Below are 15,794 nucleotides of genomic sequence, written 5' to 3'. Positions count from 1 at the left end.
CGAATAAAAGCCTCAGGCAAGGTCTGCCCAGGCCTCCCCACTCTCCCCTGCTGTCGGGCTTTTCCAGCTGAAACTCAGGCATGGGTAAGCCCTCACCAAGCCACTGGCTTCCAGCAATTCCTCGAGAACCCCTTGGTTCCATAATAAACCCAGTAAGTACATACCACTGGCCTCCAGGGGAGGTTGTGGGGCTGCTCCCAAAGCAGTGGGCCTTTCACAAGAACACCCCCCGCCCCCGTGCCCTCCAACCCTGGCTCTTTCTTTTCTCTGCACAAACCTTGACTGTGGTTCTGAGATGGCTCAAAATCTGAATCCGAACTGGAGTCGGAGCTGGAGCTGGAGTTGGACGGGCTGGACTGGGCAGACTTCACCCCACAGCAGGCGGGCCAGGTGGCAGAGAGAGAAGACAACAATCACCTTTCAGTCCAAAGAAAAGGAGCAGACAAAGCCCTGTGGCAGGATGAGAGCCAGGTGGGACACCACAGACACGTACTCAAAAGGCCACCGAGGCGCCAGCTCCCAGCACCCTGGCTCAAGACCTGTGCGCCTGAGACCCTGACCCCATGCCACCTCCACCTCAAAACGCCACCTGTTTGCTTTCAAATCAAACCAATGATCTTTCTTTTCCCACTGAAGAACTGTAAGCCTCCAGCCCCTTGATCTCCTGCCTGCTTAGGCAGATGGAGACAAGGCAAGCTCTTGCTGCAGGGAAGGAGCAACACGTCTGTGGTGCTCGTGGTAGTAGCCCCACCGGCCCCAGTGTGGGCTGCAGCGCTGCAGTGGATGGTCTGAACAGGAAAGGTGGGTGCACAAACCCAGCTTCCCATTCTGCCCCTCATTTCCTCAGACTATCCTGAGGCTGAGTGATGACAAAAGCTGTCTCCGTGCCACCAGATGCCCCTGAGGTGATGAGAAGCATGTGCACATGTTCTTGAAGACAGGTAGATTTGCGCCTGGCCCCACTGCACCCAGGGCTGGTCGTATCCCTCTCCTCCACCTCTTCCTGACTCAGCCACCAGGGGGCAGTAAAAGCCAAAACTAGGACCCTAGGCCCTTAGAGACAAGGGGTAAGATGCCTGGGCTGCACCTCCCACTTAAGAGGCCAGCAGCGGGGGGCGGGGGGGGGGGTGGTCTGGGCACTGAGCCAGAACAGAGCAGCGTCTGCTCCTGGCCCTCAGTAGAAACCAACAGACTATGCAAAGGTACATGCCCCAGACTAATAAGCTGAGGGCCTGGGTCTGGGCCAGACCTGGCTCCACAGGCAGAAGGGCAGAGTCCAGCCCAGACACCATCCAGCCCTCTGGTTTCAGGGACTGTCTAGGGCCACTAAGCAGCTTGAGCACCTGGGAGCAGCCAGAGAGAGGCGCTGAGAGACAGGCGGGGGCACCTAGCTCGACCTGGAACGTGAGAGGACCCACTGACCTGCTGGGGCTCCAGACAGCAACTCTCGGTGGCCCACAGGCCCAGCCCCAGGAGACCCAGGAAGGCACAGGTCTCTCCGCACTGGGCAGACCCAGCAAAAATCAGGCTGCCTGGGTTCAAGAGTTCAAGGGCTCTCTTCTCTAAGATTTCCGCAGCCTAAGCAGACATGCTCCAGGCCCTCCCAATGCTCCCCTGCCAACATCCCCGACTTGAAACCTTCACCTGGGACAGTGTGGTGTTCCCTAAGGAACCCCTCCCCGGCAAATCAGCCTAGATTACCATCAACTACCATCCACTGTGGGGGTACCACACAGACCAATGTGTGACCTCCCACCACCGATAACAGGCCTGGCTAGGCCTGGAGCCACACGGCCCCACGTGCATGCAGATGCCTTGGTTCTGACCTTGGCTTTCTCCCCAGATGGCAAGGCAGCCCCTGGTTTTAAGCCTCAGTTTCCCCATCTGTAAAAGAGCAGGCTTGCCAGCCTCTGCTGAGCACAGATATGTACCAGCCGCCAGCACAGAGGTTGGTGCCAGTTGTGCTTCCACCCTCTAGGGCTGGGAATGTGGACAGAGTTCCGGGGCTGGGGAGATGCTGGCAGGCCTTCTTGCCCGGCACCTGCGCACACACTCTCCCTGCTGTGGGACCGCCAGCACTCAGGCTTAGGCCAGCAGGCTTGGGAAGGTCTAGGGCAGAGGAGTGCTGGCCCTTCTCAGCCATGCTCGTTCCTTTTCCCTCCACACAAATCCAAGGGCGGAGGGCCTGCTGTGCTCCCAACACTCCTGGGCCCATGACTGAAAAGAACCGACTGTCAGAATCCCCACGGCCAAAACCAGAGAGAGGCAGCCGGAGGAGCTGGGGGACAAGCCTGGGGACTCAGACCAGGTACTGCCCTGTCCCCTCAGGGTGGAGAGGAAGGAAGAGACTCAGACTCCACGCAGTGGTCAGAGCTTTCTGGTGCCCACTTGGCTTCCAGCGTGGGATGACCTGAGACGATCAAAAGAGGCTGGGGAGGCCATCTCGCCTCCTCCATTGTAGACATTCATGCCTGGCCAAGGGCCCAGGGTTAGGAAATTCTGAGAGTCACTGTCCAGCAACCCTTGTGACCCCAGGGCATCCTGTTGATGCCTGGGTCTCATGGCTGCAGAACCTTGAATGGCTAAGGCTCACTGAGCAGATGTCACGGGATGTGCTTCTTTAGCCAGGAGAAAACCCCAGGCTTCCTCAAGCAACTCCAGCTTGTGGCCCACGGTGCCCAAGGCCACAGATGCACAACATCCAGCCAGCCCACTCCGATCAGCAGTGCCCAGGTGGGGGAAGCTGCCCACATGGCATCTCAGGTGCTCATGACAATCACAGCGGGATATCAGGGTGGACACCCAGGGCCAGGGTGCCAACACTCAGCTCCATTGGGAGCAGGGGTGGGGGGGCAGGGAACCTCCTCCCAGTGCAGGCACACCAGTCTTGGCCACAGAGAGGCCTCACTGGAAGCACCAGAGGCAGGAAGGAGAGAAGGGCACCTGGCCGGAGTGTCGGGTCTGAGCAGATACAGGAGGATGCCAAGACAGGGCATCAGTAAGCACCCCAAGAACCCCAGCAGCCGAGCGGGCGGCTGAGATGGGCTGGACCACTAGGAGTCTTCTGAACTGTCACCCCCAGCCACCTCCAACAAGGTGCCCTGGAAACCACGCACTCATGACATTGGTGCTACTGACACAAAATACCTTGGGCTTCATCTCTAGGAACCACTTTCAAAGTCCCAGTGGAGCTTCGAGCAGCAAAGCGTCTGCCTTTGAGAGTGAGTGAGAGTCTGGGAGCCATAACAGGCCCCAAAGAGTTGGGGTGGGGGTACAGTGAGGGGCTCAATCACTTCCCCACCCATCCATCCAGGGCCCTGTGCTCTGACCACTGGATGCCAAACATGGCACTGAGCAATGACACGGCCACCCAGGGCCCAGCATAGTCTGGGTGTCCACTTGACAATCTGGCTCCTTTGTGGCTCAGGCCATCTCTGATGGGACCTTCAGAGCCACATGGAAGCGCTGTTCAGGAGCCCAGGGTCCCTGGTACCCAGATCAGAAAGCGGGAGGAAAATAGTACAGGTTTGCCCCACGAGTGGATAGAGAGGTCCCTGACCCCCTGAGCTCACGGTGGTCTTGGGAGGGAGTTGATGGTGAGGACACAATCATTCACCCTGACCCCAATGCAGCCAGTGAGACCCCGACCCATGCAAGGGTGCTGCCCAAGGAGAGCTCTGAACCTAGGTCCTCGGTTATCAGGCTCTCCCAGCATCCTCCACCCAAGCACTATACCCACATGGCAGCTTCATCACGCCCGACAGAAGGGAGCGCTGAGGCTCGGCGAGGCACAGAGGCTTTCTCAAAGCTTCCCAGAAGGAAGCCCAGGGCCCCACACCCCAGTCTCCCTGTCGCTGTCAGGAGGCTCAGCGCAGCCGAGAGGAGGAGGATGGGGGTGGGGTGGGAAAGGGGCGAAGGGCAGGGAAGGAGCCACCTCACCTCGGTCTTGAAGGAGGCCTCATCCTCAGAGTTGGACTCCTCCACCTCCGGAGGCTTTTTGATCTCCCTGGGCTCGCTCTCGGCCTTGACCTTTTCCCCTTTGGAGCTGCCCTTGTCCTTGGCCGGCTTTTTGTCTGAGAAGGAGGAAGACGAGGTGCGGGGCGAGGTGCTGGGGGCGCTCCTGGACCCCTTGGAGCTGCTCTTCTTCTGCTTTTTGGCACTGGGCTTGGGCGAGTCAGCGGCAGCCGGCCGCTTACTGGAAGACTTGGGCGGGGGTGGTGGCGGGGGTCCGCCCTTGGGAGACATGCTCTCCAGTTTGGTCTCCTTCAGGGCCATCTTGGGCTCCTTGAATGCGGCCTTGGGGGGTGGGGCCTTCTCCTCCTTAGGTGGCCGGCCCTCACCCAGCTTCCGCGTGGCATCCTTGGCACTCCGGGCCTGCTCACGCTCCGGCTCCTTGGAGGGGCCCCTGCTCTCCGAGTCCTTGCGTGGCCGCTCCCGGTGCTCCTTTGCTGTCTTGTGGGCCTTGCAGGCCTTGCCGCTCTCCCTGCTGGCGTCCTGAAAGGCCAGGCAGGAGGGGGACACGGTCAAATGGCATCTCAGGGCCGCCCTGCTCCGCCTCCCCCGACCCCTACAAAGTATAATCCACCTGATTCAGACTCAGCTAGAGAAAATCTTCCATAAAGCGAAAAAGTAAGGCAGCAGGTGAGAGTTTTAAATGGAGCTGTCCCTTTAAACTACTAGGAAGTGTCAGCAGGTCCCGGGCGGCTGCAGGCTAAGATTCCCCTGAGGGATTCAAGAAGAGTACACGGTAAGTCAGATATGAGACAGGCAAGCCACACTGACCCTCTCCCGCTCCAGTGCCTGGCAGCTTCCCGCGGGCCAGGGGAATGGGAGGCTGCAGTGGCACGGGGGCTGGGGGCGCCAGCAGGCGGGCCCACTCTTCTGGCCCCACCAGAGTCTGGTGCCTCCCCAGGTCACCCTCACCCCCACCCCAGGTAGCCCAGCTCTGGCCCGGCTGGCCCTCTTTGAGCTCCACGGTCAGCGTTTATTGAGCGCCTGCTGGCTTCCTAGGCGCAGTGCAGGATAAAGGGCTCCTAGATGTCTCAGAACTAACGCTGCCTGGGCAGCTTTTCTAAAACATGCATGATGCCTGAATCGCCACCTTGGAAGTTCAGACGGCTGGGGGTGGAGTCCAGACTCGAGTTGATGAGCCAGGTCATGGCCCTCCCACTGGGGACAGAGGCAGCAAGAAGCCCTGCTCCAGGCCGCCAGGAAGGTCGGGCTGGGGACTACAGCCCTGTGCGCCTGTGCTCCCTCTGAACAGGAGCAAGACCACCTACCTCACTGAGTGATGGTGCCGGGCAGGTGGACAGCAGAAGCACAACCGGAGGGCAGCTGCCACCCCATCCCACCCCCACGCAGCCATGCAGCCCTGCAGGTGGGAACCCTGTCTGACACCTTGCTGGGCCCCCTCCCTGCCAACACTGCATCATCACAGCCAGGGGTGCTGTCGGACAGGGGCACGGCTGGGCCCAGATGCTCTCCAGATCAAAGCTCACCAGGAAACCAACACAGCCAGACACAGAGGGACCCTTCTATAGAGGCTCCCCTGAAGCAGCCCTATTCTACCAGCTTATCCCAAGTGCCAAGGGAATGTGTGAGCCAGGTGATTGCCCAGCAGCTGCACCTCTGCTTCCTGCTCTCAGGCCCCCCTGAGGGTCCAGCAGAGCCCTCCCAGCAAAGATGGCACAGTCTCAACCACCTCCAATCTACTCAAGTCCCTGTCTTTTTGCAAAGCCACAACCTACAGCAGGGCCAAAGTTTGGAGATGGCCCCACATGGCCGTGGGCTCCTGCCGCCTCCCTGGAGAGAAGTCAGCCCCTGAGCCCTGGTCTCAAGTCGCCACAGCAGTTGGAAGGAGTGCTCACACCACGAGCCCCCAGCAGCCTGTCTAAAGGAGCATCCTGGGGGCTGGCATGTGGAATGGGGCCCATCTCTGAGGGTTCCACTTCCAGGCAAGCTGCACCTCAAGGAGGGAGGCAAGAAACAGAGACCCTCACGCAATTCTGGCCTCTTCCTGCAGTGGCCATGTGCCCAACTGGGCCACACGGCCCTGGCCCCAAGAGGTGGAATGGAGCACACCTGATGGGCACATCCGCGGATGTCCCCAGCCCGGGTCAGCAGAGCTTCCCGTGGGCCAGGCACGGCCACCAGAAGCCTCAGAGCAGCAGCTCGTCACCCAGAGGCCTGTGCAGGCATCTGAGACCAGTGGCTCTCTGAAGTCACACACTAAGTTTTGAGCATCACGTAGACATTCATAGGGGCAAGAACCACGGCAGTCATGTTCTCAAAGCCGTTGATGACCCCAAATAGCTGAGAATCAAGTGTTAGAGCAAGGTCGACTAGGCTACCTGGCTGACACCAGACAAGGAGGGGCAGAGCGCCCTGAGGCTACAGGTACATGAGGCCAGGGAGCTGTGGGACCAAAGGAATAGGCGCCTTCAGAGTGAGCCTTCCGGAGGCTCCCCTCCTAGGAGGTTCCAATTCCTACCTGCCAAGCAACCCTCCGGGGGTCCACAAGCTGGGCAAAACCAAAAACCACCACCCAGGGCCGCAAGAGCCAGACTCCACAGAGGCCCCAGGCCGGGGGTGGTAATGGGCGAAGCCCTTCTGCCCGGAGCATGCAGCCCGGCCAAGCCAGACTCCTCAGGTCCCAGCAGCAGAGAGCCCATCTGGGGAAAAGAGCCAGTGCCCAAAGGGAGGCCCTCCACTGGGGGAAGAGGCCAGTGACTCCGAGGGCAGGACTGTGACAGCAGGCAGAGGGGTCTGCTGGAGAGCCATGGGCACAGAACCTGACTGTGCTGCCTGAAAACCTTCACAAGGACCCCAAGGTCACAGTGCCCGTAGGCCTTCTGGGCCTAGCAAATACTCCACCCAGGGTTCTCAAAGACCTCAGCAAGAGATGCCAGCAGCAGCCTCAGCAGCTGCAGCTCTGCCAGCCACTGGAGCGTCCTTGCCACCCGGGAGGGAATTTCTCAGGTGACTTGAAAGTGATGTGTACGGAAGAGATGGCAATTCCCACTCTTTCTATATCTTGCATGGACTTCCGAAAAACCATGGTGGTTGAGAGAGAAGCTGCCAAGAGGCCTAGCAAGAATTGTTCTTCCATGTAAGCTCCATGAAGTTTAGGGAAAGACAGACCCAGGAGGCCGGTATGGGCAAGAGCCCGGAGCCACACCCTGTGCATGAAGACCCAGGCCTTGCAGGTCTGGAGGGCTTAAGTCAGATAGATGAATCTGAGGATTTCAGAGACCTGGTGGCCTTGCGGAAAGTGCAGAAAGACCCTACCTGGGTGATGTGGCCCTCCTCTGAGGCCGCTGATGAGCATAAGGCTATAAGACAGCTGAGAGCTCAACCTGCCCCATCTAGTTTGCCCCAGGCTCCCAACACCCAATGGTGGGTGAAGCAAGAAAACTGCAAGATGAAGAGTGGATAAACTCGTGGGGTCGGTGGTGGATGAGGAGCAGCTGTGCTGAGAGCCAGGTGGAGCCTGGCCTCCGCAACCGAGCTGTGCGGGGTGGCCTCAGGGGACGGAATGCACACTCAAGAAGGAGTCCACTCCAGTACAGTTCAGAGAAGGGGCTCAAGAGGGCAGAGTGCCCCCTGCCCACTGGGGCTGAGAGAAGACGGCGAGACGCTTCTCCCTGGGAAAGAGCTCGCTCACACACGTAGCTCCACCTGGCCCTCCCCCAGTCAGTGCTCTCTGCCGCCCAGGGCTGCTGTCCAAGGAGGCCAAGCCTGAAGCAGCCACGGGAGGGAGCACCTGGCCCTGACGGAGTGGTGTCCTGGCTACAGCTCAGGAGGCTGTGGTGGACACACTCTGTCCACGAACCCCACCACTTGGCCACTTGGGGCTCTGGCCCTATGTCCTCTGACTCAGTGGCAGGGAGAATGAGGCCAGCTCTCTGGCCTCAAGAGGAACGGGGGAAGCCCTGTGATCACTTGGCCGTCTGTGCAGTTCAGGAGGGCCAGCCTCCTGACAAAGGGGAGCAGCTGTGCGGAGCGCAGATGTGCTCCGAGAGGAGGATGCCAAGGGAGCGAGTCCGGGGACGGAAGGTCCAGCTCTGCAGAGGGGGCGCCCTGAGCCCAGGACCCGCCGCTGGGCCCCAGTGCGCCCACGTGCCTGGGCCTTCCGCCTCACTAACCTTGGAGCCGTGGGACGGTTTGGTCTTCTTGGGGTCAGAGAAGGCAGAGAGTGGAATTGTGGGTAACATGGGGTAGTCAGGGCTGGGCCTGGACACCGTTTCTGCTCCTTCGGGCATTACCATCACCTAGTGATAAAGAAGAGACAGATGTTATCAACGAGCAAGGAGGCCGACTGGAATCCGATCGGCAAGAGGAAGTGGGCCTGTGGAGCTTCCCTCTGGGGAGGGGCAAGGGAGCTTCAGCGGCAGGCGTCTCCTCCGGGAGGGGCCGTGCGAGCGCTGGAGCGAAGCGGGGCTGCGGCGGAGAGCCAAAGAAGCCAGGTCCCAGGATGGCTGGGCATGGCGGACCACAGGCCGGCCGAGAAGATGCTGAGCGTGCCGAGAAGCACAAGGAGCTGTGGCCAAAGCAGACCCGCACACGGCGGTGAAGACAGACCAGAAGCGCGGTTGGGAAAGGTGGGAAGCCAGCCAGACACCGCACCAGGCAGCGGTGGCAGAGGGAGCAGCGTCTGTGGGATAAGCGCTCCTGACTCCCAGGTCCCAGTGTCCTCACCATCTCAGGGTGAGGTGGACAGATGGGGTACACGCGGCGAGGCCAGACAAGAGAACTGTGGGGGGTGGGTGCAGGGAAGGAGCCCGAGGAACCAGGCGGTGTTCCAGAAACACCTGCCCAGTTCCAGCCGGGCTCCAGTGGCACCTGCCACAGGGGGAGAAGGCTGGGGGCAAGTTCTCAAAACACTGACACTGCAAGTTAACACTACTAGCGGTCAGCTGCTCAGAGGGAGCCTTCCAGATGGTGTTGAGCCAGAACAAAAGAATAAAGTGCACAGGGAAAAAAGAAGAAAGCGTTTAGCTTGCTAGAACAGACTATCAATAGCCCTGAGACCCTGGGATTCCCCGACGGCCCAGAGCTCTCATCTGAGGAGGCTGAAGTCACACCCGGCTGAGGCCACGGGGACACCACATTGATAGGAGGGCATTGGAGCCTGAGGCCACCTGCTCAGAGCCTGTGTGAGCACAGCACACTTCACCAGGCACCCAGAACCTACCTGCCCTGGCAGGTGCCTGGGGCCACACCATCAGGGGCCACACACACACTCTAAGGCCACAGGGAAGCGACTGAGAGCGCAGCCCAGGCAAACAGCTAGGGCCACAGTAGGCCTGAGTTCCTCTACCCACAGAACTTTTCCTTTTACTTTTGTTGCAATTCCTCCTCTCCCCGCAAATGAACGTCCTCGATGGACACCGTTTCAGGGCAGTGCGTGGATGCCCTCCTTGGCCCTCCCTTCCTCTCTGTGGCAGCATGTGGCTCTACCTTCACCTCCTCCGTGGGCTTCATGGGGACCTGTCTCAACCTCAGCCACTGAAGGAGCCACTAGTTATGTGCCCTTCAATGGCTGATGGGGCAAAGGTCGAGACACAAAGCCGAGGGGCCGGGTGACTGTCCATCCAGGGCTGGCCTTTGCCCCACACAGTGGGAAGTGGCTCTGGTCACTGCTGAGGGTACCTGAACCTCATGTGAGGAACAACAGATCTCAGTGACACCCGCCCCCCCAACCAAGGGTGGCACAGAAAGCCGTTGTCTCAGACTTACGGATTGGCCTGCTCCTCCCGCTCTTCCAGTGCCAACATGAACCCGAGTGGGCTCTGGGGCCATCTGCCACCGCATGGCAAAGGCAGCCCCACAGGACCAGGAGCCCCAGAATGGCGATCACGGACTGCGACTCAGGGCTCAGGAGCCACTGTCCCATTAAAGGTCTCAGGTGGCTCCTCAGACCAGCACCAGCCCTAAAGGCCCGCAGCCCCAAGAGCGAGAAAGTTCCTGACCAGCCAACCAGCTCTCTGGCAGCCCCCACGGTGGAAGGACAGCGCCCAGCAAAGACCACAGCTCGGCAGCCCAGGCCTCCTCCTCCCTGCCTTCCTCGGAGCAGGCCTTCCCCAACTGCCAGCCGCACCTGCCCTCCCAAGCACGCTCCCTGGCCTCTCACACCCCCTCGTCCCCCGCCCTCCGGTTTATGTGTTTAGATGATGCACACTTAGCCTTCGTCTCCTCAGAGCAAAGAAAACATCTCCACACAGGGGGCCGAGGACTCGGTCCCTGGGTCTCAGAGCTCTGTCTGTGTGTCTGTCTCCTGGAGAAGAGTGACCTATGGAAACTTTGGGGAACACCCAGGAACACCTTGGGAAAATACCTTGGAAAATACTTGGCAGTGAAAACAAGGCGGAGCAGCAGAGCCAGTGGGGAGACTACTGAACACAGCAAGCCTGGCCTGCTTCCGTGGCTCTCCCAGAACTCCCAAGCAAACTCCAGGCGGACATCCGTGTAAACCCACTCCCGTACCCCTCTGCTCTGTCACTGGACTCCATCAACCATCACATGGATTAGACTCACACACTATTCTTTCAGTAGGAACACAGCAGAACTTAATCAAACGTTCTGCAATGAATAAATGTTGGCTCTCATAGTTTTAAAAAAGTATGTATGGAAAGACCCAACTGAATGCAATGAATAGGAAAGGACTTGCTCCCCAGGCCCAAACGAACCTAACCCAAACTCCCTATGTGCGCTGGGGAGGTGGGCCTGCCCCCACCACACCCACCCACCCACACCCCTCTCCCGACTCCTCTGCACAGGCACTGGCTGGCACCAGGGCAAATGCTGTGACTCCAGGATGCCCATGTGCTCCACCTGCACCTCCGTGAAGACAGTCCGGACTGTGCCCCTCCCCCACAACCAGCCATCCCACCCACACCAGACCCATGTGCTCTCTCTGAGAGCCCCACACGTGCTCCTGGAATTCCACCACCACGCTGGGATCACTGGCCACCAGGTCACTACAGAGATCTGATCCTTTTATTTGGCCTGTGTCACAAGGACAAAACTGCCAGGAGCATGCATCATCAGGAAACCCCACACAGAGCCGCCGCTGCCTCCCCAGATGACGCGGCCCAAGCGCAGCCTTGCTGATCCGGTTAAACACTGGCTCCAGCACCTCGCCACGCTGACAAGCTGGCCTCACGCCCATCCCTGCCCCCTTTCCATGGAGGAAGATGCTAATTACTCACAGCCAACAAGAAGCTATGGGGCTAACTAGAGACTGTCACAGCTGACAATGCCTAGCACAGACTCAGGACACCCAGGTCCCATCCAAACCTGCCGGGTATCCGATCACACACTGGAGAGATGTGCCCCCAAGAGCCCTGGGCACCCCCGGCACCAATGCCGTCCAGCACTGGGAGCCTTGTGGGACCCACGTGCTTGCAGCACACTCACCCCGCCGGCCATCAGAAGCTTGTACCGGAACTCCACAGTAGGGTTGTTGAAGGTGAGCTTCTCACAGCGCAGGTGGTTGACAGGCGGGTTGCCCTCCAGGTTCAGGAACAGGTCGTAGGTGAAGCAAACCTTCCTTGGCTCCTCCTTAAACAAAGAAAACAAGGAAGTCGGTTCAGAGGGGTGGGCAGGAGGCCTCAGGGACAGCATGGGACATGTGGCTGTGCTCCCCACTGCCGGGCCTGCCCTTTCCTCCCCTTGGACCCTCTTACACCTCCCTCTGTGTGTTTCTCATCTATCTGCTCACCCAAAATGTATTAAGTCACTATTTGCAGAGGACCCGGCAGAGTAGACAGAAATAGGGATCATGAGGATGACGTTCTCAGGGGGTTAATGAAGCAGCCCTGCTGATGGTGTGGGTCCCGCACACACCCCTCTGCACCCCGACCCTCACGGTGCTTGGCCCACCGACAGGGAGAACAAGGTGCCAAGACTCACAGCTGCTGATCACCTATGCTGAGACTGGACCCCAGGCTCAAGGCCCAGGATCCTGCAGCCTCAACCCCTGGGCTCCTTCCTGGAAGGGAAATTTCTCCAAAGACATACAAGCGGCCGTCAGGACATGAAAAGATGCTCACCACCAAATCAAAACTACAGAATACCACCTCACACCCACTAGGATGGCAATTAGTTTTTAAAAGAGAAATGAGTGCTGACAAGGATGTGGAGGAACCAGAATCCTTGTGCTGTTGCTAGCGGGAATGTAAAATGGTGGTCCCTTTGGAAAACTGTGTGAGAGTTCCTCAAAAGTTAACTGTCGAGTAACTGTATGATCCATATACCCCTCCTAGATGTACACCCAACAGAAATGAAAATACACATTCACATAAAAAACACACACACCTACGTCCACAGCATCACTCTCAGTGATCAAAAGGTGGAAACCACGCAAGTGTCCATCAACAGGTGAATGCACGAACATACTGTGGTCCACCTGTGTAATGGAATGATAGCCACAAGAAGGAACGAAGCACTGACATGCGACAGCATGGATGACAATCAAAAACATGATGCTCCGTGAGAGGAGCTGGACCCAGAGGCTTGAAACTGTAAATAAAAGGAGAAGGGCATTCAGCATTTGTCCTACTTTTCTGCCAGGTAAACATACCGGGGGCGGCGGCGGGGGGGGGGGGGGGGAACAGCACAAATGTATTCTGGCTGATCTGTGAAGAAGGAATGAGATTTTCACCAGTTTATGATTGCTGATGGACCAGTAATCTAGGCACTGTCCACTCTGCCAACACCACAAGCACAGACCACCTTCGCGGAAGATCTCACCTCCAGATTCAAGTTCACCTTGGCAGGAAAGACACAGATTGGAGCACTGTGCTAAATACAGACACCTCGGGGACGAGGGCAGTGACAAGCCAGATGGCACCAAACTCTCCAGGACAAATACACAGAGGAGCTTCAACAAATAAATTGCCAAGAGAAAAAAAGAAAGAGATGGTAGAAAGAGAATCCATAGACTCAAAATGCCCTGAATCACAACGTGTGGGTCTAACCTAGATCCTGATTCAGACAGAGAAGAACTCTGAACACCTGACTCGAGATTAAGGACTCATTTGCAGGCCTGACAACAGTATTGCTGGACTGCTGAAAAGCAGTCCGTATCTTTTAGAGACATCATCTGAAACACTGACACGTGAAATGAAAGTGTCTGGGATTCGCTGCAGGATGACCCAGGCAGGGGGCGGCAGTCCCAAGACCACTAGCACCAGGTGACGGCTCCCAGGGGCTCGGTGCATCACCCCATCTGCTCTTGCAGGGGCTTCAAATTCTCCCTGGTTGCTGAGTGGACACAGGGCTGCAAGGCTATGGGCTGGGAGGAGGAACTCAGCTAAGGGCAGGTGTCAGCAAGGGGAGGTGGACAGGTAGCAGGTTGTCCAGTGACACCCCCGTCCCCACCCTGTAAGGCATAGGGCTAGGCTGGGCCTGGGGCCTGCTCTCCTAGGACAAGGCCTGCTCTCCCAGGCCTTGGCTGCCTCACCTGTAGCATGGGGAGGATGAGACACAGCCACAGTGCTCAGCTCTGCACCATCAAGAGATGGAAACTGCTTGCTGTTTTCAGCAGGAAGAGATGGAGGCTTGAGGAGCCCCGAGGAGACACAGCAGACAGATGGGACACGCACAGGACTCCCCAGGCAAGGATGGGGCTCACAGGGACACTCTGACTCTACCCACTGCCAAACTCAGGTGCCGGAGGCTCAGAACCAGGCCTTCCTCAAGTCTCCACCCTCTCTGGTGACCCCTGCCCACACAGCCGTATCCTGGTGGTGCAGGTGCCAGGCAGGTCCAGCTGCTCCACTCACCCAGGCTCTTCAACCGACCCCCCTAATCCCCCCAGACCACTCTCCTCCAGACCGCTTGCCACCCCCCAGTCACCCAGCTGCTTCTACCGCAGCCCCCTTCAATCCACAGAGTTTAAACTGGCTCAGGGCTCACTCCCAACCCACTCCTTTAAAACCTGCCAATGGCCTCCCTCCAAGGGCCTTCTCTGACCATTATCCCCAATCACAGCGTTCGTCACGGTGCGCAGGATGGATGTCTCTTGTCTGTCCACCCACCCCGCTGGACAAAGGGACCCCTTTTGTTCCTATGGGGCAGCACTGAGCAGGCACCTGTGTCTGCTGGATGCACCTATGTACTTGTCTGTCCTACAGAAACCTGACGGGTGCCTGGCTGTGTGTTCACTGCAAGGCCAGGGCCAAGGAGGGGTCTCTCCCTTCCTCAGTAGTACTGATGTGACACTGACGATGCTCTATAACATGACTTTGCAGAGCATTGCTGCTGCCAGGCCAGGCACTCTTCCAAGCACATAACATGAATGCTCCAAAGCACAGGTGCTCTTACTGTCCCCATTTCACAGATGAAGAAACTGAAACAGAGGCGGATAACATGCCTGGTGCCACGAGGCTGGTCAACAGGGAGCCAGCATCACCCCAGGCAGGCGGTGTTCTCTGGAACCCCCGGTTCCTAGAGCGGGTTCTCACACCCACACAAACCAAACAGGGCAACACACTGGCCCGAGACAGACTCACAGAGGTGAGCGGTATGGAGCAGAGCCAGGGGCGGAGTCTGGGCTGGTCAGAGGCCTCTCCACCCCACCCCCAGCACCCAGCATGTGCCCTGCAGCTGACACGTGCCTCCCAGCACACTGATGATCGGACCTCCCCCAGGATAAGTGCCCGGGCCTGAGAAGCTGAGGAACTCCAAGAGGCTGGTGGACTACTTCCTGCCCAATCCCGGGAAACTCCTGAGAAAGCTGAGGCGCAGGCAGCACCACCAGCAGCACACCTGGTGAGGAGTGGCCAAATTCAAGGTGTGTGGGGACGACAATTCCAGAAGTAACATCCTTAGCCTTTCTAGCCGGACCCCTCTCTGTGTTAAGGCCTCAAGTGTTCTCAGGCCAGGCCATGGGCAGTCACCCACTCCCCAGGCCAGTGGCCATAGGCCAGCTTCTTTCTCCAGCCTCAGCAAACTAAGATGCAGAGGAACTGGCCAAACTGGTGCCAGCACCCAAAGCCAGCAGCACACACATTTATCCACAGCACAGGGAATGTGGGCCATGGGGCCTATCCAGGCAAACAGCCCAAAGCCCTGGGCCTAGCTGACCTAAGTTCTAGATGCTCCCTCCACCACCTTGGACCCGGCAAGGGCCAAGGCAAGGGCCATCTTCAGGGCCTGGCTCTTCTGCAGCAGGGATGGCTCGGAGGATGCAGGGTCAAAGAGAAGACTCCCAGTCTTGCCAATAGGGCTGTTTCCTCACTGTTTTCTCTGCCCATGTTTGACAGTCCCTGAGAGAGGCCCCGGAGTTTGCATATGCTGAGCTTTAAGGAAAACCAGGTAAATGTGAATCTGATCATGGCACTAGACCTAATTGCCAGTTTACAGGGCTGCAGTCAGCAACAGCCCTTTGGGACAACAATATAGCTTCTTAAAATGCTCTGCGGGGGGTGGGGGAGAAGAAGAGAGTAATGGAGAGAAAAAAAATAAAGCTTAAGAGATTCAACAATCAATAGCAATGCACTGACTTTATCTGAATCCTAATTTGAACAAATTATTACAAAATATGTGTGAGACAACATGGGAAAATTTGGCATCACTGGTATTTGATGATTTAAAGAATTATTAATTTATTAATTCTAGATATGAAGATACTGCATTAGGTTTGGGTTTTTTAAAAGTCTTATCTTTTTACAGACACAGATTAATATTAATATTACTTTAAACTAATATTTACAGGAGTTCCCATTGTGGCTCAGCGGTAATGAATGCAGCTAGTGTCCATGAGGACGTGGGGTTTGATGCCTGGCCTC

At 57.8% G+C, this 15,794-nt stretch overlaps 1 protein-coding gene across 2 annotated transcripts in view; it reads right to left on the bottom strand.

The window, feature by feature from the left end:
• The window catches only part of MLLT1 (MLLT1 super elongation complex subunit), a 66,695-nt gene that overhangs the window by 6,986 nt on the left and 43,915 nt on the right, over positions 1 to 15,794 (bottom strand). Inside the window, exons 4-7 of one of the 2 annotated variants that reach the window (XM_021083992.2) lie at positions 11,419 to 11,562; positions 8,145 to 8,270; positions 3,940 to 4,494; positions 278 to 365 (exon numbers count right to left, since the gene is read on the bottom strand). In XM_021083992.2, coding sequence (XP_020939651.1) covers positions 278 to 365; positions 3,940 to 4,494; positions 8,145 to 8,270; positions 11,419 to 11,562 — 913 coding nt within the window. The remainder of the gene's footprint in view (positions 1 to 277; positions 366 to 3,939; positions 4,495 to 8,144; positions 8,271 to 11,418; positions 11,563 to 15,794) is intronic. The other variant, XM_021083993.2, reaches the window with a different exon arrangement.

The sequence above is a fragment of the Sus scrofa genome, chromosome 2, assembly GCF_054392235.1.
Source record: "Sus scrofa isolate SSC_HxYL_T2T_F1_AM1 chromosome 2, Sscrofa_HxYL_maternal_Yorkshire_Landrace_v2.0, whole genome shotgun sequence".
NCBI classification, from domain to species: Eukaryota; Metazoa; Chordata; class Mammalia; order Artiodactyla; family Suidae; genus Sus; species Sus scrofa.
Note: the sequence above shows the minus strand (reverse complement) of the source record. Positions and strands in the feature narration are given on the sequence as shown.